The following is a 25,852-nucleotide window of genomic DNA, read 5'->3' as shown; positions in this document are numbered from 1 at the left end:
GCCCGGGACACCCTCACACCTGCACGGAGAGGCTGCTGGCAAGGGCGTGCAGGGACAGGACCAGGGCAATGGCTCCCAACTGAGAGCAGGCTGAGATCAGATACCAGGAAGGAATTCTTCACCGTGAGCGTGGTGAGGCCTGGCACAGGCTGTCCAGGGAAGTTCCATCCCTGGCTGCATCCAAGGCCAGGCTGGAGCAACCTGGGATAGTGGAAGGTGTCCCTGCCTATGGAATGGGATGATCTTTAAGGTCCTTTCCAGCCCAAACCAGTCCATGATTCTATCCCTGTGAGCCAGGAGCTGTCCCCCTGCACCCACCTCTCCTCCTGGCAGCCCCCTCTGTGCCAGGAGAGGAGCCAGGGCAGTGCCCAGGCCCTTCTCTGCATCAGCACTTGCCCGTGGCCTCCGTGCTCCCAGCACTCCTCAACACGTGGCATAACCACAGCTCTCTCCCCCGTTGGGCTTTTAATTACATTATAAAGTTACTCAAGGCTTACACTGGCAGGTCATTAGTTTTCATATGAATTTAATTTAATCATAAACAACTCATCTCACTCCTTAGCGGCTCCTTAAATGTGGCTCTTTTTAATGCTGTTAACTTTGCTACAGCCACCCCAGAGAATTAATGGAGGTGCAGGCAGTTTGCCAGGGCTTCATTGCCCCTCCCCAAGGGCTCGTCTTCATCCTCCTCCTCCTCAGCAAAGCCCCAGGTCGCAGTGTCCCCGCAGGAGGCTTGCTGGGCTGTCTGAAGGGGACATCAGGCACTGGTGACCTGCTGGGGTGCAGACACAGCTCTGGGTTACTGCACATCACCCCACCCCTGCCCCAGGCACCACTGCTCAGTCAGATGTGTTTTGAAGGCAGGAGGATGTGGAGGTGAGCTGTGAAATGCTCCCTTCCTTCTGTCCTTGTGGCATTCGTGTGGGATGCTGGGGCTGGAATCGTTCATGAAGAGCCTGGGACAGCACCAACATCTGGAACTGCAGCTGCTGGTGCTGTGTGGAGTGTCCAGGCTGGAGCAGAGGACGTTTTACCTGGTTTAAAAGCCCTGAGAGATGCACAAATCCTCCAGAGGAGGGTGAGGAAAACGCCCAAAGCAGCTGGTAAGAGAGGGAGTGTACACTGAGATGTGGAGCAATGGAGAAAGCTGACTGAGAGAGGAATGAAACCATTCCTGGTCTTCACATGCTGAAAAGGAGAGTTAAGCTAGAGAAGCGTTTAAGCATCAGCATTGTCTTCTCCCCGTGCCTGCTGAGGGGATTCCATCACTCCTGGGCCCTGGCAGCCTCACAGCTAACGAGCACCCAGGAGCCAGCAGGGCTTGGAGACAGCTCAGGCTGCAAAATGGCTCCAGAGCTTAATTAACAAGTCTAATGAGGGCTGTAGAGAGGAGTGAGAGTGGCTTTGCATGCTGACCAGATCACCTCCCCGGGGAGACGCTCTGGGAAGCGACTGTGGAGAGGCAGAGCCTGCCTCGGGCTCTGCTGTGCCCCGGCCATTCCTCAGGGAATCTGCCCAGGGTTTGTCAGGGAGCCCAAAGGAGGGGTTGTGAGTGGCCTGGGGGTCCTCTGCTCACCCCACACCTGCTGCAGGACAGCAGGGATGTGGCAGCAGCACGTCCCACAAAAAGGGTGCTGCAGGTGCAGCTGAAGGGAGTTTCAGGATAAACATTCATCCCCTGCTGCCCTAACCACAGGCTGGAGCTTCATGAAGCCAAATAAAATAAAATAACTGTGATAAAATAGCTACACAGCAGAGGTCACGACCTACACGAGAGTCAGGCTTGTTGCACTCTCCCTCGTGCCTGTCAGGATCAGCTGAGCAATTTAAAACAAGAGGGCAAACGACTTGTGAAAAAGCATCCCTCAGCTCGGATGGACAAATGGGTTTCTGCACAGCTGTAAGTGCACTCCAGCTGTTTGGGCACAGCTGGGCAGTCCCTGAGGTCTGCCTGGTGTCAGGGAGGGGGTGGAGTGAGAGAACAGTGCCCCAGCATCAGCCTGACTGCAGAGGAACGCTGGCTGCAGCCATCCTGGCACGGAGAGCCCAATGCTGCTGCTGCTGCTCACTCGTCCATTTCGGAATGGGAGATTGTGCCAGGTGCCTGAATGTCCTGGTCCTCCCTGGGTACAGAACAAATGCATCCATCCTCCCTGAGCCACCTCCCAAAAATCAGTCCAAAGTCATCAGTCCTGCCCCCGCAGAGGACACGTCCCTGCAGCTGCAGCCAGCCCAGCACAGATTTCCCATTTCACACCAGGGCTGGATCTCTCTGGTGCTCAGCTGTCAGCAGGAATGGTTTTGCACTGCTGTGACCCCTGAACTGCAGGGTTGAGGTGTCACCCATGAGAGCCGGGCTGGCAGCAGGCAGCACCCACCCTGCCCAGGGAGAGCAGAACCCACACAGGGGGTGCTGAGCCCTCACATGGGGGAGCCCAGGGAAACCCCTGAGAACAACTGGAAAAGTACTGAAACCTCAAGGAGAAGCAGAGATCTGGTGGAAGGGATGGCACAGAGAGCCAAATGCAGGGAAAAGAGCCAGAGAGCCCTTCAGGAGTCCAGCGTTGTGCCACCTAGTGAGCGAGAGGAAGAGCAGCTCCTGCCAGCCTGGAGTCGCGTCCGGAGCAGTGCAGGATGGGCAAAGTGCCCCCAAAACCCAGCCCCACCCCGGGCAGGAGAGCAAACACCAGCAGCCAGGCAGGGCCAGCACCTCCAGGGGGGTTTGGATTGCTCGAGCCATGGGGAGTGTGGTGTTGGAGAACAAATCAGCTGCCACTGCAGCAGCGTTTGGCTTCAGAGGCTGCAGGGACTCAGGGACCAAGGGAGCAGGGATGCAGCCGTGGGAGGAGAGCACTCAGGCACAAGCCCCAGGCCCTCCCTGCCTGCCCTGCTTTTCTTCCCCCAGAGATTTCCACCATCAGCAACTACAAAAGCCCTTGGGCAGCCCAGAGGAGTTTGGAGCCCAGATGTGACAGGACCTGACCCACAGGGAATGCTGCAGCTGCTGCAGCAACAGGAACTTCTCAGGGCTGTCAGCTCTGCTTTTAAAAATGAAGAAATATTTTTGCTTTCGCTCTGTTTTCAGCCTAGCACCCGGATGAAATGGTAGTTAACAGTTATTTCTGGAATATACAGTACTTATATTTATATATATATATGTTAAAGCCTCATGGTTGAAGCTCCCCTCAGGCACTGCCAAGGACATGCAGATGAAGTTAAATATTCCCAGGAGATCTCCTGCTTCCCTGGGATACTCTGAGACCAGTGCAGTCCTGCTCTACATAAACAAAATGATTAATTATGTGTCCTCAGCCAGTCCATTCCTTACTACCTTGTGGAGCAAGGAGACAGGAACCCTCAGGCTTTGCTCATCCTTCTCTCTCTGCTCGTTTAAAACCTCACCAGCACCACCTCACACTCCCAATTCCATCTCCTTTTCAGCACCTCACCTGAGCTCAGGTCCTGCACTTACCTGGGGTCATTTCTGCAGGAAAACCAATTGAATTGGCATCTTCTGGCACAACCTCCCAAAATTGAGGGTGAACCCACAGCAGCTCCAAGGGCTGGTGTCAAAACTGCCCTGATTTAATGTGGTGTTTCCTTGAGAGGAGTCAATGGAAGCAGCAGGTGAAAAGTTGTGAGCAGGGAACAAAGGGAGTTTGGGTTCTGTGGTGGGAGCTTTCCTGAGCAGCCCAGGGGATGGGGCAGAGATTTCCCCCTGCACCCACAGGCCAAAACATGATTTTTTTTTTCTCCTTCTGAGCAAAGGAGAGCAGGGGAGGAGACAGGGAGGCATCTCCTTGTGCCACCAAACCAAGGGAACTGAAGCATTGGAGTGAGATCCCTGTTAATTAAACAGGAAGAGGGATCCCTGCAGAAATGCAGGAAGGAATTAAAAAGGAGGAAAGATCCCTGCAGAAATGCAGGAAGGAATTAAAAAGAAGGAAGGATCCCTGCATAAATGCAGGAAGGAATTAAAAAGGAGGAAAGATCCATGCAGAAAGGAATTAAAAAGGAAGAGGGATCCCTGCAGAAATGCAGGAAGGAATTAAAAAGGAAGGGGGATCCCTGCAGAAATGCAGGAAGGAATTAAAAAGGAAGAGGGATCCCTGCAGAAATGCAGGAAGGAATTAAAAAGGAAGAGGGATCCCTGCAGAAATGCAGAAAGGAATTAAAAAGGAACAGGGATCCCTGCAGAAATGCCTTGCTGGGTGCAGTACTCACTCCTCACCGAGCAGTGTCAGCCCAGCACCATCTGAGCACGCACAGGAGTCACCCAGGAGCGGCTGCTTCCCTTCAGAGCCCAGAACCTCAGCTGGGTGCCAAGATGTGCCTGCCCCCGAGCAGCAGGAGAGGCTCCAGCTCGCCTTTATTCAGCCTTGCCGAGTTCAAATGCCACCAGTTTTTCTAAGTCAGTAAAACCCAGAGCAGAAGCAAAGCTGAGCTGAGCTCACAGCTGGCAAGCAGGCACAAAAGCAGACCCATGGCCAGCTTTCTCAGTCTGTTACTTTATTAGAGAGGTCTTTACATCGTGGTGGTGGCCCCACTGAAGATATTTTACAAAATATATTTTTAAAAAACCCCTTTTTTTTCGAAGCCACAATTTTTAAAATCGTGTCCCACCTCCCCCCCCAAAAAAGCAAGCTGAGTTTAACTGTGGTTCCTTCTGAACAGGGGAACAACCAAAAAATCCTCTTTTGAAAGGAGGGAAAATTATAACCACGCTGTAAACATGACAGTCAGATGATGTGCACCCCTTCTAGGTGAGGGACACGGTACTGGAGCCTGGCACATCCAGGGAGAGAACAAAAACGGGGGGACAGAGCCATTCCTGCTTCTGTCAGCAGGGCTGTGATGCTCTCTCCAAGATGAAACCCAGCTGGACTGGAGGGAGGGATACCTGGTTTACCCTGGGAGGGAGGGATACCTGATTTACCAGGGCTGTGATGCTCTCTCCAAGCTGACACCCAGGAAGGGATACCTGATTTACCACGGGGGCAGTGCCTCAGCTTGGAGAGCCCCCAGAAAACCTTTCCTGGTGGCTGCAGGGTGTCCAGAGAGGGATGGTGCTCCCAGCCCGGTGTTATCACATCTGGGAGGCACAATCCACACTTCTGGAGGTGGGGCAGGAACCCTTCCCGTGTTCATTAACAGAGACATCACTGCTGTGACATCAGAGGTAACCTGGAATGGCCCGAACTGACAGAGCCTTGCTAGCTTGCAGGAAGCTTATAAATATGGATTAGGAGCTCTAAAAGGGGAGGAAATGCCCTCCCCAGATCCAGAGTGAAAGACCTGGGGGCTGCCTCCTTCAGCCAGTACCTAGAAGTGAGGCACATCATAACCACCTTTCCCTGAAATGCCAGTAAATCAACAGAGGGGACTTGAAAATAACAACTTTTTTCTTCTATTTTTTTTTAAGCAGAAATTTTTTTTTTTCTTGCTAAAGAAACAGGTCTAAAACAAACAATGTTGTCCAGAAAAAAACCTTAAGTGCTGCCTTACACCTTTGGGTTGTGTAAAGAAGAAGGTGCTGCCAGTGAGGTCCCTGACCCCTCCCCAGCTCTGTGCTCCCAGTCCCACCCAGCTCAGCACAGCCCTGCCTTGTGCAGCAGGAGGGGACAGAAAGGACAGAGGACCTGCTCTGCCACTCTGCCACGACACCCAGCCAGGAGAACCATCCAAAAAGCTGTGCACATCACAGGGAGATGAGACATCAGTGGACAAGGAGATGCTGGGAGCAACTTTGGATCTCCTCTTCCCGTGTTCCACTGCTCCTTCGTTCCTCCCAAAGGATGCTCTGCAGCCAAAACCCCCCGGCCAGGCTGCCTGACCCACATGGCCCCACACAGAAACCACTTAAAAACCAGCCTCGAGCGCCCGTGTGATCATGAGAGTGTGGCTGTAACACCCTTCACCCCCCTCCTCCCAAAGGCACGTGGCAGTGACAGCCACTCCACCGTGTCCCCGCAGGGCTGAGCGCTGGCCCCAACGTCCCCTCTGCACCTGCACTGTCTCAAAGCAAAGCCTGCAGCCCACAGCCAGCCCCTGGAAACAGAGCTAGTGCCAGAGGGGCCGTGGTGCCACTGTGACAGCAAAGGAGGAGCAGAAGCATCTTTGGGAGGCCATCCAGTGCCTTTCTGTGCAGTCTGCGTGGGGAGCGGGAGGAAAGAAAAAACCCAGCCCTCCCTAGGCAAAAAACCCCAAATCTCTGTCTCTCTGTGGCAATACAAGGGCCACGGTGGAGAGGAGTAAGTCTAAGGCCAAGGTGAGTTTAAGACAATGCCAGAGCTGCTGTGCCCCAGGCCAGACCTTACAAAGGACTGGGACAGGAGCAGCCACGGTGGAGAGGGAGGTGACAGCCCTGCCCTGAGGGGCTGCTTCTCCTGGTCAGAGTGGTCACTGCTCCAGTCTGAGCTGACAAACCCAGTGAGCACCAGGCTCACCCAGGAAGCATCCAGCCATCAGTGCAAGTACAATCCAGAGAGGGTCCTGCCCCAATTCCCAGCCCGGAGCTCCTGGGAAAGCCACCCCAAGTTGCAGCCAGCATCCCTCAGCGCAGAGGCCACGTTGATCCCAGGCGGAGCGCGGGGACAGGAGGGTGCTGTGGTGAGAAGGGGCTGCTTCCCCTTGGCTCTTCCCAGTCCAGGTTGCCCCCTGCAGCCCAGGAGGACACGGCCAGTACCAGCTGGTGGCCTGCCAGGTGTTACAAGCTCTCTGAGGAGCTGAAGGGGACGAACTTGGCGTGTTTGCTGGGGGACACTGGCACCTGTCCGTCGGCCTCCTCGCTCAGCTTGAAGAACATCTCCTGCTCACGCTTCTTCTGGTTCAGCTCATCCTCCAGGGCCTTGAGCAAAGAGAACAACACAAGAGCTGTGTTTGAGATGGTTCTGGAGCTGTGGGCACTGTCCCCTCCTGTAGCAGGGCCAGGGCCTGCAATGCCTCCTTGGAGGCCAGAAGCCTAAGCTGGGAAATGCCAAGTCGTGATGACTGGGCCTTAGAAGCCCCTCTCTTCCACCTTTGGACCCTTGCTTATCTCTCTGTAAGCCTATAGGTCACTTTCCTTTGACCCTTACTACTGGACAATTTCCAAAACCTCTGTAAGCCATATAAACCCCTACTTCTGCCCAGTTCAGTAGAAGAGCTGTCACTGAGAACTTCATGGAAGACCCAAAAAAAGAACTCTTCAGAACCTCACTCGGCCTTCTCCTCTCTCTCCCTGTGTCTGCCTGGCACCTAGCAAGCTACAGAGCTGAAATCACAGAGAGCTGATAATCACAAAGAGCTGATAATCACAAAGAGCTGATAATCACTAAGAGCTGATATCACTGAGCTTGCTAAGGTTGCCTGTGGCTAGGAGCTGCTTGGGAGCTCGGACAGGCTGTGCTGAGCAGGACTCAGCTATCCTGGCCAAGGCACACACTGGGCAAACCCCGGCTGGAAAGCCACCAATAAACCCTCCAGCCAGCCAGCACACCCTGCTCCCAGGCAGGACAACCCACCTTCTTCCGTGGTCTCAGCTTGTCCCGCCACTCCTTCATGTGCTGGTTGTGGCTCTCATCCAGGGACTTCAGCTTCTGGGTTTCGTGCTCGATCAGGAGGTGACACTTCTCATTCTAAAAACACACCAGCAAACACAACACCCATCAGCAGCTGGAGCTGTACATCCAGTGGTCAAATGTTGGATTAAGCTCTTTTCTGATTTAGGGATGGGGTAACTGAGAGGTGTTTTAAAAACTTTTATTCCATTTTCAGTCTCCTGTGAAGGGTGAGACAATGCAGATGTTATATTTATGCTATTACAATCTCATACTAATTATTTCTTAATTATAAGTGTTTCTTGGCTTACCAGCTTTAGTTACATCTATTTCTTACAGTCAAACAGGATTTGTCTTAGGCAGAGACAATCTGAGCTCCATGTTTAGACCCGATGTCTTGGGCAGAGACATTCAGAGCTCTGAGCTTAGATAATGTTTAGACAATGGCAACAAAAAGCTCTCAGGCAAGAGCAAGGGGACACCAACCCCTGACAGTCCTCTGCAGCCACTTCTCCAGAGGCTGAGCCCTGCCAGGCAGCCATGGCAGACCAAGCCATGAGGGATGAGTACCTGGAGATGCTGGAGCTCGTTGGTGTTGCTCTCACACTGGGCCTGCATGTCCTTCATCTGTGACTCGTGCTTCTGCTGCTGGTGCAGCCGCTCTGCTTTCTGCCTCTTCTCCTCCTGCAGAGCAAACTGGAAGACAGAAAAGCAAAGTGTAGGCAGCATTGCCCTGGTCTCTGGGGCTGCCTGAGAGACCAGCCAGCTTCCATTGTTGCACAGGAAAGAAGGAATTTGTGTTGCTTCCCAGCACAAGTCACGATGGAGGCAGCGCCGAAAACCACACGTGACACCACAAAACCCAGCCCTCCAACCCAGCAGTAAGTTAAACTCTGAAAACAGGAATTTGGGAAAATGCAGCTTTCTCCCCCCACCGAGCCAAGCCAAGCCTCAGCTCCTGGTGCCTTTTCAGGCCCTGACCTGTTTGATCTTCTCCCTCTGCTCGGAGGCGCTGCCGCTGGAGTGGATGTGCAGGCTCTTCTTGTACATGGCCATGCGGGTCTTGCCCTCGCTGCGCTGGATTTTGGGCAGCCGGGCCTTCTCCTGCTGCTGCCTCACCTTCAGCTGCTCCAGCATGCGCTGGTTGTAGCGCTGCATCTGCTCCCTTTCCTGCAGGCACACAGGGCTCAGAGGGGAGGACACCTCCCCACAGCCCTGAGGGGAACGGGGACAGCTGGAGGGCAGATTTGGGAGTGGCCTGGAGGTGGCTGGTGACACTCCAAAGGGACAAGAGGGGATGGCAAGGACTGAACATGCTGGGAAAGCAGAGGAGAAGGGGCTGGAAGTGCCAGGCTTCACCCCATGCTCTGGGAGGCAACCATGCCAAATCCTGAGCAGTGGCAGATTTCCAGAAAAGCCCCCCAGAATTCCCAACTTCTTGCACATTAAATGCACACAACACAGAGCACATGTCCCAGGAAAAAAGGCTTCATTGCCTTCTTGACACCAGCTGTACTCTGGTCCTTTTCCACTAATAACGACCAAGCCCTTTAACTCCCAACCCACCCTTAGAATTACAGAATTTACAGAATTTACAGAATTACAGAATATTCTGAGTTTAAAGGGACCCACAAGGATCATTGAGTTTAACTCTTAAGTGAATGGCCCATATAGGGATGGAACACAACCTTGGTGATTTCCCCCCTTTCAGAAAGAAGAGAAGAGAAACACCCAGGGACACCTGGACACTTTGCTGACCCACACCAGCATGGCAAGGTGCAAAGCCTTCACCTTCTCGTGCTTCCGGAGCAGCTCGTGCCTCTGGAGGAAATACTGGTCCTTCAGCTGCTGCTTGACCAGCTGGTGCTTCTCCTGCTGCTGACGCTCCTCCAGATCCCACATGCAAGCTTCCCGGTCTGTGGGGAGGAGAAGGAGCAGGAGATCACCCACCCTGGCCTCCCATCCTGGTCACACAAAGTGTCCCAAGCTCGAGAGACCTCTGTGCACACCACCAGCTCAGCAGATGTTGGGGTTGATCATTCACCTCCTGTTTTCCAAGAGAAATTGGTTGCAAACCATATTGGAACCTGAGTTTTTGCAATTATGAAGCCTAATTGGTTCATATTTGTAAAGCACTCTGAAGATTAAAGCACTAAGTATTATTATTGTTAAACATTTAGACAGGACCTGGCAAGGCTGGTTTTTTCCACATCCCATCCTGCCAGCTTGCAACTCTGTCACAGCATCTGCTGCGTGGGAAGAGCCAGGGCTGGATAAACCCATGGCTGCAGCACTCCCTCCCCTCCCTCACAGCCTTTGCCACCCACCTCTCATCAGCTGCTGCTTCTTGTTGAGGCACTCACGCTCCTTGTCACAGATCTCTCTTTTGTTCTGGGCAATGATGTTCTTCATGGCCTGCTCCAGGTCCTCCTTCTGCTTGGCCAAAAACTCCTGTTCCTGTTAACAAACCAGCAGTGCCACCATGAGCTCTCCTTCTGCTGCAGCTTGGACAGCAGCTGCTGGTGTACCAGAACCTGCCAGTCCCTCCAGCAGGAGGGGTGCTTTATTCTACTGCACGTTTCCCAGTCTTGGAACTGGGGGATCTTCCCTGGGTCTCACCATGGTTTGTTTTTTCTGGGTGAAGTCGTCCATCTTCGCCTTCAGGTTCCCTTTGCGCTGCTGCCGTGGCAGCTTCTCAACCTCGTTCTTCACCTGTGGGGAGGAAATTAAATTTCCCTGCAGGGCACTTTAGGCCAGGAACAATTCTACCTCAAGTCACTGAACAGCTCAGGAATCACCCAAAACCACCTCAGAAATCACCCAAAAACATCTCAGGAATCACCCCAAAACAGCTGAGGAATCACAAAAACCATCTCAGGAATCACTCAAAAGCACCTCAGAAATCATCCAAGAGCACCTCAGGAACCACCTAAAAACACCTCAGGGATCACGCAAAAACATCTCAGGAATCACCCAAAACCATCTCAGGAATCACCCAAAACCATCTCAGGAATCACCCAAAACACCTCAGGAATCACCCAAAACACCTCAGGAATCATCCAAAAAAACCTAAGGAATCACCCAAGAGCACCTCAGGAATCAACCAAAAACATCTCAGGAATCAGCCAAAAGGCCCTCAGCAATCACCCAAAAAAGCCCTCAGGAACCACCCAAAACCATCTCAGGAGCCACCCAAAAGCAAGACTTTCCTCATAAAACACCAACTGCTTTCCTCCCAAGTTCTGCCACGAGGAGTGCTGAACTCCGCAGGAAGAAAGAGGCGCAGGAAATCAATCTTCCCTCCCTGCCAGCCCCGGTTTTCACCTCCTTCTTCATCTGCTTGAGCTGCTCCAGGAAGCGGGCGTGGTCGCGCTCCTGCTCCAGGCGGATGCGCTTGGCCTCCTCGCGCCGGCGCAGCGCGTGCTCCTGCTCCATCCTCTCGATCTGCTGCTTCTGCTGCCGCTCCAGGTTCTCCAGCTCCGTGTCGTAGAACTTCTTCTTGGCCTGCCCAGGGTTAAAGTTAGGGTTCCTGCTTTGTTGACTTACAAAAGTTTGAAGAGAAAAGTGAAAAGAGAAAAAAAACAAGCAAAAAAGGGGCAGGGGGGTGGTTCCTGCTTGGATTGAGCCTCTTTAGAGAGGAGGGGAACTTCCAACCAACACCTCACAAAGTTTGGAGCTCTGTGCTCCAACACTGCCCTCGTGCCATGGAAGGAGAAGATCTTTAAAGTCCCTTCCAACCCACACCATTGTGTGATTAGCTACAATATTATTTTACTCCAACAGAAGGGACCAAGTGTGTGAGGCCAGTTTATTCAGTTTACACTCAAAACCTTGCCAGATTTCCTGCTGTCACACTCAGGCCATGCTGCTTTCTTATTTAAAGTTTTTTTTCTTCCCTGTGAGTTACAACAGCACTATAAACTGTTTCTCACAGTAGCCATGAACAGACATAAAAGATCATTAAAGGGAGAAAGTCCAGAACAACCCTTTCCCTGCTACACCGTGCCAGGCAAAGCTGCCAGTGCTTCCCAGGGTGCTCAATGCCCACAAAACCTCCATCCTCCATCCATGCTGCCAATCCCAGAGGTGTTCCTGTGATGCCCAAGGCTGTTGCAACCCCCAAAGCATCCTCGTGTGGGGCACCTGCAGAGGAGCTGTGTTCCCAGAGAATTCCCAGGGGTTTTCCCTGCCCTCCTACCATCATTTCCTGCTCGAAGCGCCGCAGCATCTGCTCCTGCTGCAGCTGGTGTTTGCTGTTCAGCTGGGCCTGGTTCCTGTGCTCCTCCTTCTGCAGGAGACGCAGCTCCCGCAGCTCCTGGCGCCTGCAGAGGGGCAGGGTGGGCAGGGGGACAGAGAGATGAGGGTCAGGCAGGGTGGGAGGGATGCGATGGGCAGGGGCAGTTCCATCCACAAGCAGAGCATTTCAGCAGGGAGTGGAAGCTGCTCCTGCAGCCCACAGCACCCTGCTCTCAGGATTTCCTCTGGTTGAGATGATCCCAAGGTGTGTTTAAAAAGTCTCTTTTCCCCCACCCAGCTGTCAAAGAAGAAATCAGGAGTCTTTGGCTGTCGTTCTCAAGGTTGTATATTATTTCTTGTCTCAAACATTTTCTGTCTGGCCTGCAGAGATCTGTTCTGCAGGTCAGTCCGAGGCACACTGCCTGCCCATGGGGCTGGTGTTGTGTTTTATACTATAAACTACATATTGATATTTACAGTTATGTCCCAATACCTGTCACCTATGTTAGACAGTGACTTTCTACTCTACACCAATCCCAAAGTGCCACCATCACCAAGAAGATGGAGGCTAGGAAGAAGAAGCAAAAAGGACAGGACAACGCCCAAATTCCTCCATTTTGTCCCCCTAGACCCCCATAGTAAAAGTCTTCAAAATTTCACCTTTCACCCTGTGACAACTACTGTTATGTTATCTAAACTTTCGTGACTTGTAATTCTTCATATAGAGTTGGTAATTTGCTCCATGGGTTGAGATTGAATTCCCCGTGTCTGGCTTCCTGCCACCCAGGGCATCCAGAGGGATGTCCTGAGTTCTGAGACCTGCCCTGCTCTGAGCACAGGCAGGAGGCAGATCCCAGCTCCCTGATGTGCTCCAGGGACACTGCAGGAAGCAGGATGCTGCTGGGCCTGTTAGCATTCACAGCTTCCCAAACAAGCCCTGGCAAGGCTCCCGAGGTGGTTCTGCAGGCTCTGGTGTCCCCCAGCAGCCCAAATACCCACTGTGCCAGCTGGGGTGGTGCTCACTGGTCCTCAAGTCCCAAGCTGGACTGCTCTGGCCTGGCCTCTGTGCTCTGTGTCCATTCTTATTCACACCTGGGTGGTAAAAAGGGCAGTTTTCCCAAATTCTGACCCATCTATGATGACATTGCACCTCTCTCCTCATCCAGCTCACCAGTAAATGAGCTCTGCTAATGAGCTTTTACATAAATCTGATGTTGGGGCTGAGGAATAAGGCAGCCACAGGGACACAGTGTTTAGGACAAATTATCCTCTCAGGGAGTCCCTGCGAGCAGCACGAGGGAGCCTGGAATTGGGCATCAAATGAAACAATTTGTATTTTAATTATTTTAAGGGCCTTTCATTTCAGTGCTAGAAACAGCAGCTCTTTCTGAGAGTAAGTCAGGGAGGTTTGAAAGCTGTAAGATCTGCAAAGAGTCATGAAGGAGGGAGGATACACCCATGAATATTAAATAATGCTCCAGGAGTTTACAACTCCCTTGGCCATTCTGTTAATGAAGTCTGAGGAGATTTGAGAGCAAAAGGGAGAGGAACATCTTGAGAAGATTTCTGAGCTAATTTCCACTGAGCCAGGCATCTGCAGCCTTGGGGACACGTTCAGTCATTCCCAGAGGACAGAGCCAGCCACAACAAACCTCCCCTTGTCCCAGTCTGGCTGCATCTTGAGCTGAATCCCTCCTTCCCCTGTCCAAGTGGGACCCAGACAACAACGAGGACTTTAGCTCACAGAGAGGACAACCCTGCCCTCCCTCCATCCCAGTGCCCCACTTGCCTGAGGAACCTCATTTCTTCATCCTTCTTCTCATCCTCGCTGATGATCTTGGAGGTGGTGACGCTCACCTCCACGCCGTCCACCACGAACTTGCGGGTGCGTTTCAGGGTCTTCTTCTGCAGCCGGGAGTCCTGGGGTGGGCAGGGAGGAGAGGAGGGGCTGTGAAGCAGCTTCCCAGGGCTGCAACAGCTTCACTGGAGCCCTCAGAGCAATTTTAATGCTGTTATTCATGAGGAGCATACAGAAGGAAACCACAAGGGGCACAAACCATCAGTGAATTTGGAGATCCAGCGTGGCTACTAAACCATGGAGCAGGGGACTTCCACCCTGAAGAAACCTGACCCACCTCCCAAAGACTCTTCCTCACCTTCCTCACATGGCTTACTCCCTGAAAAACCCAAACAACTCCTTTCCCCTTCTAAAGGACCAACTCAGAGATCAAATCTCTGTGTGGCATCACATTCCTCCTCCTCAAGGATTCCAGGTGTCCTGGAAAGGAGGAGGAGGAGGAGGAAATTCCTGTGCAAGAGCATCACATTTCCAATCATTAAGGATTGCAGGCTGCTCTGGGGGATGTTGGCTCTCCAGCTCCCAGCAGGAGGTGGGGAAGGTTTTGCCAGGAAAGGTTTTTAGGCACGTTTCTGTGCCGGGAAGTTCTCACTCATGCAGGCAATGTGACAAAGATCTTGTGCAACACATCCCTCTGCCCCCTCAAGTCAGAACATTTCTTCTCCTGGAGCTCAGCAAATACCATTCCAGTTATTTTGCCTCTTCCTCGAAGGCCTGCTGACCTGGGCAGCTCCAGGTCAAGCCTTCCCAGCCTCCAGCAAGCTCTAGCAAAAGCCAGGAAGCCTGGGAGGTCTTTGTGCAGTCCCTGCTGACACAAACCAGGCCAGATTGGAGAAGGTGGGGAAAACTGAGAGGCACAAGCCCAGATGAACTTTTCCCTGGGATCAGGTGTGCTAAGGAAGAGCATCAAAATGATGGACTATGGATAAAGTTTAGGAAGCCCCATTTGGGGTTTCACCCGTGAGCAAGGACAAATCATGGTCATGGCATGGTTACTTCCCACAAAATAGACACAAGACATCAGACTTCCCCTAGATTTCAGTGGCCTGGCACAGAAGAGGACACATGAACCTTCAGCAGCTCCACCATGAGCTCCTCCTTCCCTTGAGGACATGCCATGTCCCCCTGGCACAGCTCAACCCAGCTGTAAATGCTGTGCTGGCCTGAGCCCAGCTGGGACAGGCAGCATGGAAAACAAACCCTGAAAGCTTTCCCTGGGAAGGGTTCCTCCCTCCTGCATGTTCTCCAGCCCCTCTGGCACCACTCTCACCTTGAGGGAGATGGAGCCGCTCTCCCTGTTGAGGGACAGGTCAGCAGACAAGGAGATGGTGAGGTCCATGCTCTCGGAGGCCGAAGTGCTGCCGGAATCCGAGTCCCTTTTGGAGCGGGGGAATGGCCCCAGGGGCTCCAGGCTTCCATTGACCAGCTTCTCCTCGCTGAAGTTCTCCAGGAAAACACTCTCTGGTCGCTCCACGATGCTCTTCCTCTCCCCCATGCTCTTCCTCTCTCCAAGGCTCTTCCTCTCCTCAAGGCTCTTCCCCTCCTCAAGGCTCTTCCCCTCCCCAATGCTCTTCCTCTGTTCAAGGCTCTTCCCCTCCCCGATGCTCTTCCTCTCCTCAAGGCTCTTCCTCTCCCCAAGGCTCTTCCTCTCCTCCCTGCCTGGCCTGGGCTCCGTGTTCCCCTCCGTTGAGCTTCCCAAATGTCCTGGCTGCAGGATGATGTCTGGCTTGTCCTGGGCGGCCGAGGAGGCCGAGCTGGGTTTTGTGGAGTGGTTGCTCCCCAGTTTGTCACTGTCACTGCTCATCCCTTTGTCCGAGGCTTTGTGGCTCTGGCTGTCTGTGGTGTCCTTGCCAGTCCCCGTGGAGCCGTTCACAGCTTTGGGCAAGGGCGAGTCTGGAGGTTTCTCCCCATCAAGGCTCAGCTGGCTCACCTCAGACGGGTCCCGCTTGTGCTTCCCAGGGGGCTGCAAAGACAGCCAAGGGCAGATGTTGGGTTGGGCACCACCACTCAACACAACTGCAAGGGCTAAAGGCAGAGCAAAGGCACCCTGAGCCCTGAGGGAATGTCCCTTGTAGGACATCTGCCCTGGGATGCTTCCATCTTTCCCCAGGTTTGTGGCCCCAGGGATCCTGGGGGGAAGGAAGAGGAACAATGAAAAAGCCCCAGAACCTGCACATCCTTAAGAGCAGATGAGGAATTTGCACAACAAACTCCTTTTCCCATGGCTAATTCCACTGTGGATGAGCCACTTCCCTTTGTGACAGAGAAGGGAGGTCAAGACATGTCCCCAAGGAGCTCTGAGATGTCCCCTTCAAAGCTCCAAGCCCAGGGGCAGATCTGCCCAGCTCCCTCCTTGGGCCAGTGGTCCCTCCACTGCTGCTGGCTTTGCTTCCACTCCAGCTTCTCCAGCCTGCATCAGGGCTTATTTCCCTTTTTTTTTTTTTTCCCCTTTTCCTTTTGTTTTTTAATCACTTTTTGGCTTCTATCCAATTAGGTGACCCCAAGGTTTTAGTGAAGTCTTTGGGGTCCTATAAGGTGGCTTTTCACCTGATCCTTAGGAGAAACTTCTGGGCTTCTTTCCTTTTTTAGGGGACAAAGGCTAGCTTTGCCACTCTGTCATTAGGGGGCACTCTCCTACATTCCTACAACTTTTCAGGAACCCCTCTTGTGAGGGGCACTGGGCTCCCCCCAGCACCATTATTTCTCCATGCCCTTGGCAGCCACCAAAACCCAGCCCCTCCCCGGCCAAGCAACCACTCCCCCTCCACCTGATGTGACCCAAACCAGTTTTTGGAAGCTGCAAAAACCACCAGGTTCTTTCCCCCAGCACAGCCACCGTGGTGAAGCTGCTCACCGAGGCAGACTCCGAGGAGTCATCCTCCTCTGCTTCATCCCGACTGTCCTCGATCTCCTCCATGACCTCAGCCTTGGCCTCGGCCACCAGCTCCCGCAGGGCCCTGTTGCTGGTCACCTTGCTGACAAAGGGGTGCTGAAAACCAAGCACAGTGAAAATTCAGCTGGCCACAGTCACACCTTGTGACCCAAGCATGACTTTTGGCTTTCAGAGACCTGAGGCTGTGGTTCCTTGCAGTGTCACTGGGATTTACCCCCAGAGGAATTCACAGAAGTGAGGCTCAGGTTCAGGGCACACTGAACCTCAGATGTTCCCCAAAGCTGCTTTATGGCAGCAGCCCCCCCAAAAAAAATGCAGCAGCATTGAAACAAGGGGACATCTGCTCACAGAATGTCACCAGGAGCAGTCTGCAGGATCCCTGGGAGCAAGGAGAGCCTGGGGGGAGGTTAAATTGGAATGGGGCTGGAATCACACTGCTCACAGTGGAATCACACTGCTCACAGTGGAATCACACTGCTCACAGTGCTGGTGCTGAGCTGCACCAAAGGCAGGGGGTCCCTGTGTTCTGTGCACCAGCACAGAATGCAGCCAGCAGGGAACAGCAGCTCCCAGGAGTTTGCTGTGATTTTGGGAAGGGACAGGAGGAAAGGAATTGAATTTCCATCAGAGCTAACCAGGTTCAGCCCAAGCTGGCTGCCACAGGAGCTGCTTCTGTTCCAGGTGGTGTCCACAGGGGCTCTGCAGGTTGCTCCAAAGGGAAAAACACTGCTGATCCTTTTTGGAGAGTTTTAGTGGCTGAAAAGTGCTATGAACTTTCTAAACAGAAATAATGTGAATCCAGTCTGGGGTTGCTGCTCTGGTCCCTACCTCCAGCAGCTGGGCAGCACTGGGCCGGGTCTCTGGGTTCTTGTCCAGCGCCTTCTTCAGGAAATCTCTGAACTCCAGGGACCTTAAAACACAGCTGGTGGTGAGAAATTCAGCACAGGAAAGGCCTCAAATAGCAGAGGGATCAGCCTGATCCCTCAGCAGGTTCTGTCCCAGCTTGCAACTGGCCATAATCAGCATTTTGCTCCCATGGGAAACCCTGTGCTCAGGAATTCTGATTATTTGTATGAGAACAGCAACAGGGCCAGGTCAGGGACCAGGTTTTGCCTTTTCCTGTGCTGGCAGCAGATGGTGGGGACTGAACACAGCCCCTGTGCAGAGGCAGGGCAGGACACAGCAGCTGTTCCCCAGAGGAGCCCATGGCAGGAGCTGCTTGGGGACAAGGAGCCCCAGTGGGAAAGGGTGGCTGTGAAGGACCAGGAACCCCATAGGAGGGCACCCTCAGCCTGCAAAGTGCACCTCTGAGCTCCAGAGCGTGGCCCTGATGTCACTTCTGGCTTCTGGGCAGCTCCCACCCTGCCTGCTGCCTGTGACAATGACTGGGACTGCTGTGAGAATGCTGGGACTCCAGGGCTCTGCCAGTAATTTGCTGCTGGCTGATCTGCAGCAGCTTCTATGATTTAGAAATAAGTAAATTAATGACATAAATAAATTAAGAAAAATCAACTAGCTAGTTTTCTTTAAATTAACTGGCTAGTTTTCTTTTACATGCAGAATTGGCTTTCCAGACTTCAGGGAAAGCAGTTCTGGAGCTCTTGGCCATCTCCAGCTTTAGAGAAAAATCTGCTTTTCATACATACAGGTTGTTTTGAGACCAGCCAAGGGGTCACCCCTGTTTTTTTGGGGGGGTCTGTGGGTGAGCAGCAGCTCTCCCTGTGCTGCCTGGACACTGTGAGCAGTGTGAGCATCCTGCCCTCACCAGCAGTGCCTTCCCAGCCCCTTGCACACAGCTGGACCCAGAATACAGCTAAAACCCTACCCAAATGAAAGGAAACTGCTAAAACCATCTGGTTTTTCTCCGTGTGGGAGCTGGGAGATGCCCCCTGGGCTGCCCCTCACCATTTGGAAGGGCAGCTGAGCGTGGGCGGGTCGGACTTGGCGATCTTCAGCAGGACCCTCATGGGGTTGAGCTCGTGGTGGGGTGGCTCAATCTGGGCCATCTCGATCAGGGTGATCCCCAGGGACCAGATGTCAGCCTTGTAGTCGTAGGGAGTGTCCTTCATGGTCTCACACATCACCACCTCCGGGGCCATCCTGCGAAGGGCAGAGCGGGGCCGGGGTGACGCCTGGCAGCAGCAATTAAACCCTTCAAATAACCCACAGAGCTGCAGAAAACACAGATTTTTTCCCCCCAGTGCTGCAGAAAACACAGCTTTCCCCCCCAGCTCTGGGTTTCAGAAGCAGCAGCATCTTTTCCCCGGGGTGCAGACCCCTCCCTCCTCCACAGAAAACCCCCAGGCCGTTGACATCTGGCACGGATGTTGCCTCAGAGCATCAATTAATCCCTGCAATTCCACTCCTTCAGCAAGCCGGGTGATTTAGAGGTTGTGTTTCTGGGGCAGGGACTCGTTCCCATGTGCCTGGAGTGGCTTCAAAGCCCATCTCACCCCCGGGGTGAGGGAAGCAGGGAGAGCACACTCGTGTGACCCTCGCTCCAAGCCTGGAGCACTGTGACCCCTCAGCAGCACACAGAGCTCCCGCACCACTGAGGCTGCTCACAGGCACAAAAAACCCTTGAATGTGCAGAAAATGGCCAAGAATCCTCATTGAGATCCCCCCACCCTGAGGCACCGTGGTCCAACACACCCCAAAGCTTCAGAGCAAACCTGATTTTCAGCACTGAAGCCCTTCACGAGCAGGGGACTCACCAGTAAGGGGTCCCAATGAAGGAATCTCGCTTCTGCAAGGTTTTCATGTTCTTGGCAGACACTCCAAAGTCAGCTGCAAAGAGCACTAACATTAGAGGCCAGAGGAAAGCTGAAAAACCCTTCTGAGTTAGCACACTTGGCTGAGACAGACTGGAAAGCAAACAACACACACTGGAGGCAAGAACGTGATGCCATGAGCTGTGTCCTCCGAGCTGAGCATCAGGAATTGAACTTGCTTTGGGGTACATGACCCCCAGGATTTTCCTCTCCCATTTACTAAAAAACAGGCACAACAACTCCTCCTGACAAACCTTACACATCTAGGAGGAAATGGAGCTCTTTTCTGCAAACAAAAGCAGCTCCACAGCAGATTTCAGGATTATTTCCTAGCAGAAAGCCTGATTTTAGAGCAGAAAAAACAAAGTGCTGTTAAATCCTGAAATCTGCTATGGAGGAATGTATTTCCTAAGAAAAAGCCTGATTTTAGAGCAGAAAAACCAAAGTGCTGTTACATTCCTCCACAGCAGATTTCAGGACCTTTTTCCTAGCAAAAAGCATGCTTTTAGAGCAGAAAAACCAAAATGCTGTTAAATCCTGAAATCTGCTAAGGAGGAATGTATTTCCTAAGAAAAAGCCTGATTTTAGAGCAGAAAAAGACCAAAGTGCTGTTCCATTCCTTCTCTCCCAGCCACTGCAAGATGCCTCTCCCCGATTTTGTCCCTTCTGAGCTCAGCCCAAACTGAACTGGTCAGACCTGCGGGGGGCACTGAGCCCACTCCAGGTGGGTTTGCTCTCCAGGACAGCCCTGGTGGCAGCTGGAGGAGCTGTCACCCATCCCCAGCCGAGCTCAGGGTGTCCCTGCCTGGGGGTCACCCTCCTGCAGACAAATCCACCCTCTCCTCCCCCAGCAGGTCGTTGGGTGCCAATTTAACTCCGGAGCAGAGCGAGCTGGCAAAGGAACCCTTTGGCAACGCTGCCCCTGTCAGCACCAAAGCTGCTGTGCAGATAAGAGGAATTCTTCCAGCTCCCAGCCCTGCCAACTGGCACCCAGCTCAGGATGCTCAGCAGGCCAAAAGGCACAGAAATGGGGTTCAGAGAGGGATGAAACAAACTCAGGGAAGGCAAATCCATCGGGGGCCTGAGCTGGCTGTGCCCTGGGGGCTCAGCTCCATGTGCCTTTCCCTGGAACCAAACCTTCCCCTCCTCGTCCTGCTGCTCCTCCTGCATCCCTCAACCCCAGCACACTCGGGGCACCCAAACCCCACAAATCCAGCTCCAGCTGTCCCAGGGGTGGTGCCAGGGGCTGACTCACCCAGCTTGATGTCCCCATCCTGGGTGAGGAGCACGTTGCCAGCCTTCAGGTCCCTGTGGATGATCCTTTTGCTGTGCAGGTAGTGCAGAGCTTCCAACATCTGGCGGCAAATCACCTGGATCTGGGGCTCGGTCAGACCCCGGTCCAGCTCTGCAGGGAGGGACAGGGAGGTCAGACAGGGCAGGGATAAAGGGATGCTCACCTGAGCAGCAGGAAGGCCCAGCAGGGCCTGGCAAAGCCACTGTCCCTGTGTCAGAGCAGCAGGGGATGATGGAAATCAGCTTGTAAAGGTGATTTATCCCCTAAGCCAGCACTTGCAGCAGAATTTCCAGCTCTTGGAGCTGCTGGCTCCTTGTTCCCTCCTGGGAATGCTCACTGGAACAGTGGGGTGAGGGGGATGAGGAGGGGGAGCCAGAAATGCTTGGGATGGGGTCTGAACTGCAGATTCCCTGACAATTTGGGCAGACAGACAAGCTGGGTCTCAGCCAGCTGCACTGGGCTCACACCAGCAGCCCTCACTCCCCAGGGAGCCAGGGAATGATCCCGGCTGGGGGGGTGCAGGGCAGCCCCCTAAACATCAGCAGGGCCACAGCACTTCCCAAAGGAACACGATTTAAATGCTCAGCAGGGCTGTCCCTGCCACTGCTCGGAGCTGGTGTTTTGGGTAGCACCAGTGCCAGAGTTCAAGGAGTGTTTGGACACTCTCAGGCACATGATGGGATTCTTGAGGCCGTCCTGTGCGGGGTCAGGAGCTGGATTTTGTGTGTCCCTTCCAGCTGAGGATGTTTTGTGGTTCAGTGATTCCATTTCTGGTGCTCACAGGGACAGCGTGACCTCCCTGCTGAGCTCTGCTGGGCCACCTCCACCAGGCCAGGGTGACAGCTCTGCAGAGCATCCCCCCCCAGATGGCCAGCACCTCCTGAGCTGCCCTCCCTCCTCGGCAGGGCCTCTGCAGTGCAGATCCCTCCTCCAGCAGAGCAGAGCAGAGCAGGGCTCAGCCAGCACCAGATGGGGCTGGTGGAGGGACCCCAGCAGCTGGGACAGATGTTTGTTCAGAGCAAGGATCTTAACCACAGCCTGGGGGTGCTGGGTCAGCCTGATTCCTCCTTTCCTCAGCAGTATCTCCCCTGCTCTGGGAAAAGCTGATGATTTTCACCCTCCATCTGGCAAAAACAAGTTCCAGTGGGCTTCAAGTTTTGTCCATAAGGGCAAACCCCAGCTGCAGGTGGGGATGGGGAGCTGGGACAGGCAGCATTCAGCATTTCTGGAATTCTGGGATTTACTAATTCTGAATTGTCTAATTCTGGGAGCATTCCTGAGCTCCAGCTCCTCCTCACCCTCACTCAGGGGTCACAGAGCCACAGCCAGGCTGCTCTCTCTTGGTGTTCTCTGCTGCCCCTGCCAGCTTCTCCAGAGAGGAGCCATGAATACTCAGGCATGTTTTTATGTCCCAAGAGATGGGTAAAACCCCTCCTGCTGAGGTTTTTCCATGGGGAAGGCATCATCCCCCCCAGCACTTCAGGAAAGGTATTTTTTCACACAATGATTTGGAGCAGCTTTAAAGAAATTCCCTAAAGGAGGGACAAGGTTTAAGGGCTGAGTTAAAGATGATAAATTTGGAAATAAAAAGCAAGCGAGGCCTTTGGGAGGATCAGGGCTGACAAGGAGTCACCCCCAGGGAGATGTGGCTCTGTCCCAGGCTCCAGGCAAGGTGATGTCAGAGTGTCACATCTGCTGTGCAGAGGGGATGTCACCCAGGGGGGCTGAGCCACCAGCCAGGGCTCTTTTGGGGTGCAGCCACACATCCCTGCTCCCAGCAGCTCTCTCCTTATGGGAGGGAGGAGTTGGAAAAGGGGAGATTCTGGGATTGCTGCAAACTGCAGCTCAGCAGAGCTCTGTGCCTCAGCCAGTGACCGATACCATACGGAGCAGTCAGCAAAAACATCTGGGGAAATTCACCTTGACAGGCACCCAGCTTCAACATCTCAGCCCTGCTGGGAGCTGTGGGAACGGGATCCCAGTGCCCCCAGCAGATAAACATTGAAATTCAGCTTTCCCCTGCAGCTGCTCTCCCTTCTCCCCACCCCTGCTGATCCCAGCAGCTTAAATCACAAAAGGACATGAAAGTGGCTCCAAAACTCCCCCAGGGCTGCCACACCTTCTGCTCAGGGGATGGAAATGGAGAAACTCCTGGGACAGAAAGGGCAGCAGTGGCACCCACGCCTGCCATCTGTCTGAGGGCTGCTCCTGGTGCCAGGAGGCTGGAAATGCCCAGTGGGCATCGCCCCGTCACTCACCCAGCATCGTGGCATCCACGGCCCCGCCCGGGCAGAACTCGATCATGATCTGGGGGAGCAAAGAGAGAGTTAATGCCAGGCTGTGGCTCACTGGGCAAAGGGAGGGAAGAGGAGGAAAGCTGGCTTTGATTCCTTGCCCCTTGGGCACTGCAAGGAGCTCCGAGCCCGGGGTCAGGTGCCACCCTCTGCCCACCTCCCAGGGACCCTCCAGCAGGGTGTCCCTCCCCAGGACACCCCCGTACCTGATGCCCACCCCAGCAGAGCTTCAGGATGTGGAGGTGCCCCCGATTCCACCCCTTCCCCTGCCTTTGGAGCAGCGCTGCCAGCAGGGTGGGATAACTGGCATAGCTGCGAGCTGACGTGGCTCTGAGGCTTCAGGCAGGGTTTTCCCTGCCAAATGAAGGATGGGGAGGGCTCTCGTGTCTTTAGGGTAGGTTTTTTTTTTAGCTGGTTTTATTTCCACGCATTGCTCAGTAGTTCATTGCTCTCTTATTTTGAGCACTTGGAGGGGAAAGTGTGTCAATAAACAGGGTGAGCACATTCCCCAGATGCTGCCGTTTTTCCCCAGGGATGTGCAGAGCCCTGCCAGTCCCACACATCTGCTTGCCATCCCTCCCAGCTGCCCCCAGCACCTCAGGGATGCAGATCCTCTCCCTGAGCTCTGCACAGGCTGAGCCAGAGCCGCCCTCAATTCCCTGCTCCCCTCTGGGGCTGCTCAGATAAACTGATTACAATTTCAAGCAGCCAGGGATTACAGGGGACAAGAGATGCTTCACCTCTCCAACAAGCTCTGCTCCTTGTGGAGGTGACACAGGGCAGCATTCCAGAGTGGTGAAATGCCAGGGGTGACTCCGAGGACAGGCCCGAGCAGTGTTTACAGCTCAGCTCTCCAAACCCTTCAAGGGGGGGTCACGTTGCTCAGAGCAGCTCCAAGCACTGGCCCAGGAGCTGAGGGGAGAAGGTTCAAGCTCCATTTCCCATGGTTTGATCCTGCAGCTCCAGGAAAGCCCCATCCCACCCTGGAGATCCCCTGCAGGGGCAAGGGAAGGGCAGCTATCACCTGCTGGGAGAAAGGAGGAGCAGGAGCAGGACTGGGCTGCAGCAAAGCTGGAGCTGCTCTGGGACAGTCAGCCCAGGTCCAGGGAGCCAGAGAGGGACAAACTGAGGGGACAAACCCATGCAGAGGTGACAGAGGCACAACGGAGGAGAATAAGCAGGGGCCAGGGCTGAAACAGGCAGGTGGAGAGAAGCATTTGGAAGACAACTGAACCATTCCCAAACCAGGAGAACCACCTGGCACAGCTCCAGGGGGAAGTCTGGCAGGAGGGATGGGGCCAGCAGGGCATCAATGGGACACACCAACACTTGGTTGTTGTTTAACACCTTGAACCAGAGCACCAGCAGCTTCCTGAGCACATGGAAAGGCAGGAATTGTCTCCTGCCATGGTGCCCCCAGGCAGAGAACTGCCCCGTGCCCCACCGTCACCCCTGCCAGCTCCAGGAGCATCATCTCAACCCATTGTTTTTGTGCTGCTCCTCATCACATTCATCCCAGCAGAATAAACCAGGAGTGCCCACCAGCCCTTCCTGGGCTGCTCAGAGCAAACCTCACAAAATTCCAGCCAGGTTTGCAGCCTGGCAGGGAGAAAACGAGGAGCATCAGTCCCTGTGGAGCAGCGTGACCCTGTGTGTTTATCCAGGCCCAGCAGGCTGCAGCTGGGCACTGGGAACCTTCCAAATGCGCATTTTCAACGAGGACAGAGATGCCAAAGAATAATTCCGGGTGTGGCCACATGGTCCAGTGGAGCAGCTAAAAAAATAACGAGCTCGTTTCAGCCCCAAAAACGCTGTTTAAACAACCACAGCTGGCAACCTCCCAGCTCATCCTCCGAGCACACTTCCTTCCAGGAGCAGGGCCAGCCTGCAGAGCGTTCTGCCATCGAGGCAGGCTGGTGACATCAGCAGCTGTGTGTGAGCCGGGAGCACCCACACCTCCTGCTGCTGCTGCTCGGGGCCCTGTGGGTGTGCGGGGAGCAGCCTGGAGCAAACATCCTGTTTCTAATGATTTCCTCTGCACAAGAAATCCAGGGACTTCCTCAGCCGGGGCAGCTGGGGGGACACAGGGTTCCTGTGCCACATCAAAGCTCCCACACATCCACCATCAATGTTTCAGTCTCCAGTCCATCACAATCACCCCAAAAGTCAAGGTAGCTCCGTTTCAGAGTTATCTGAGCCACACAATGGAGTGGCAGCCACACGCAGAGCCCCCAGCCCCAAAACAACCCCAGGCAAGGAGCTCAGAACCCCCTGGGCTCACTCCCAGCTCCACGGGATGCTCTGGCTGCACACACAGGAACAGATTTGGGCAGCTGGGTTGAAAGAGAAAGGAACTTGCTCTCACTACCTCTGAAAACCTTTGGGACAGTTTAAATAAAACATGTTTAACAAAACCAAAAAGGCCTGCATGCAGACACCACAAAACCTTTCCTTTTCAAAAAACCTTTGCAAAAGGCAATATTAAATTAAATTTATAAGAGAAAGTCCACTCAAGTTACAGGGTGGTCACCTCGATTTTTCCCATGGCTCATCTTAATCCTCTGTTCACCACAGCAGGATCTGGAAGATTTTGGGTCTGACAAACCAGGAGCAGCCTCTCCTGCCCAGGTACTGAGGTGCCCCCAAGGTGGCACAAAGACCCAGCTCTCTCCTCCCACCCTGGGCACGACAGCTCCTGCCTCCTGGGCGTGTCTAAACGCCTGGAACTTTCTATATGGCTAAAACAAAACCAAAAACCACACATAAAAAGCTTATCTGGGGAGATAATGTCACCAAACACTGCCCAGTGGCCAAGGGTGGGACAGCTGCTGGCCCGAGCAGGGTTTGGCTCTTACTCACCCCGCTGGCATTCAGAGAGCAGTGCCCACAAACCCTTCCCCGGCAGAAAGGGCCAGGGGGGTGGAAAACAAAAGCCATCAGCTGGGAAAGCTGGGGCAGCTCCTGCCAG

At 53.8% G+C, this 25,852-nt stretch overlaps 1 protein-coding gene across 3 annotated transcripts in view; it reads right to left on the bottom strand.

Annotated features, from left to right (window-relative positions):
* Positions 1-4,492: 4,492 nt before the first annotated feature.
* The window catches only part of STK10 (serine/threonine kinase 10), a 43,941-nt gene continuing 22,581 nt past the window's right edge, over positions 4,493-25,852 (bottom strand). Inside the window, exons 3-20 of one of the 3 annotated variants that reach the window (XM_064387615.1) lie at positions 22,849-22,897; positions 20,552-20,701; positions 19,240-19,312; positions 18,431-18,625; positions 17,354-17,435; positions 16,487-16,621; positions 15,254-15,595; positions 14,903-15,163; positions 13,564-13,694; positions 11,737-11,860; positions 10,863-11,042; positions 10,158-10,250; positions 9,866-9,995; positions 9,330-9,454; positions 8,520-8,708; positions 8,109-8,234; positions 7,503-7,616; positions 4,493-6,847 (exon numbers count right to left, since the gene is read on the bottom strand). In XM_064387615.1, the coding sequence (XP_064243685.1) occupies positions 6,707-6,847; positions 7,503-7,616; positions 8,109-8,234; positions 8,520-8,708; positions 9,330-9,454; positions 9,866-9,995; positions 10,158-10,250; positions 10,863-11,042; positions 11,737-11,860; positions 13,564-13,694; positions 14,903-15,163; positions 15,254-15,595; positions 16,487-16,621; positions 17,354-17,435; positions 18,431-18,625; positions 19,240-19,312; positions 20,552-20,701; positions 22,849-22,897 (2,640 nt within the window). In that variant the 3' untranslated portion in view covers positions 4,493-6,706. Of the gene's footprint in view, positions 6,848-7,502; positions 7,617-8,108; positions 8,235-8,519; positions 8,709-9,329; positions 9,455-9,865; positions 9,996-10,157; positions 10,251-10,862; positions 11,043-11,736; positions 11,861-13,563; positions 13,695-14,902; positions 15,596-16,486; positions 16,622-17,353; positions 17,436-18,430; positions 18,626-19,239; positions 19,313-20,551; positions 20,702-22,848; positions 22,898-25,852 lie in introns of all 3 variants that reach the window. The other 2 variants (XM_064387616.1, XM_064387614.1) reach the window with 2 other exon arrangements.

This window comes from Passer domesticus, chromosome 13 (assembly GCF_036417665.1).
Source record: "Passer domesticus isolate bPasDom1 chromosome 13, bPasDom1.hap1, whole genome shotgun sequence".
Taxonomy (NCBI): domain Eukaryota; kingdom Metazoa; phylum Chordata; class Aves; order Passeriformes; family Passeridae; genus Passer; species Passer domesticus.
Note: the sequence above shows the minus strand (reverse complement) of the source record. Positions and strands in the feature narration are given on the sequence as shown.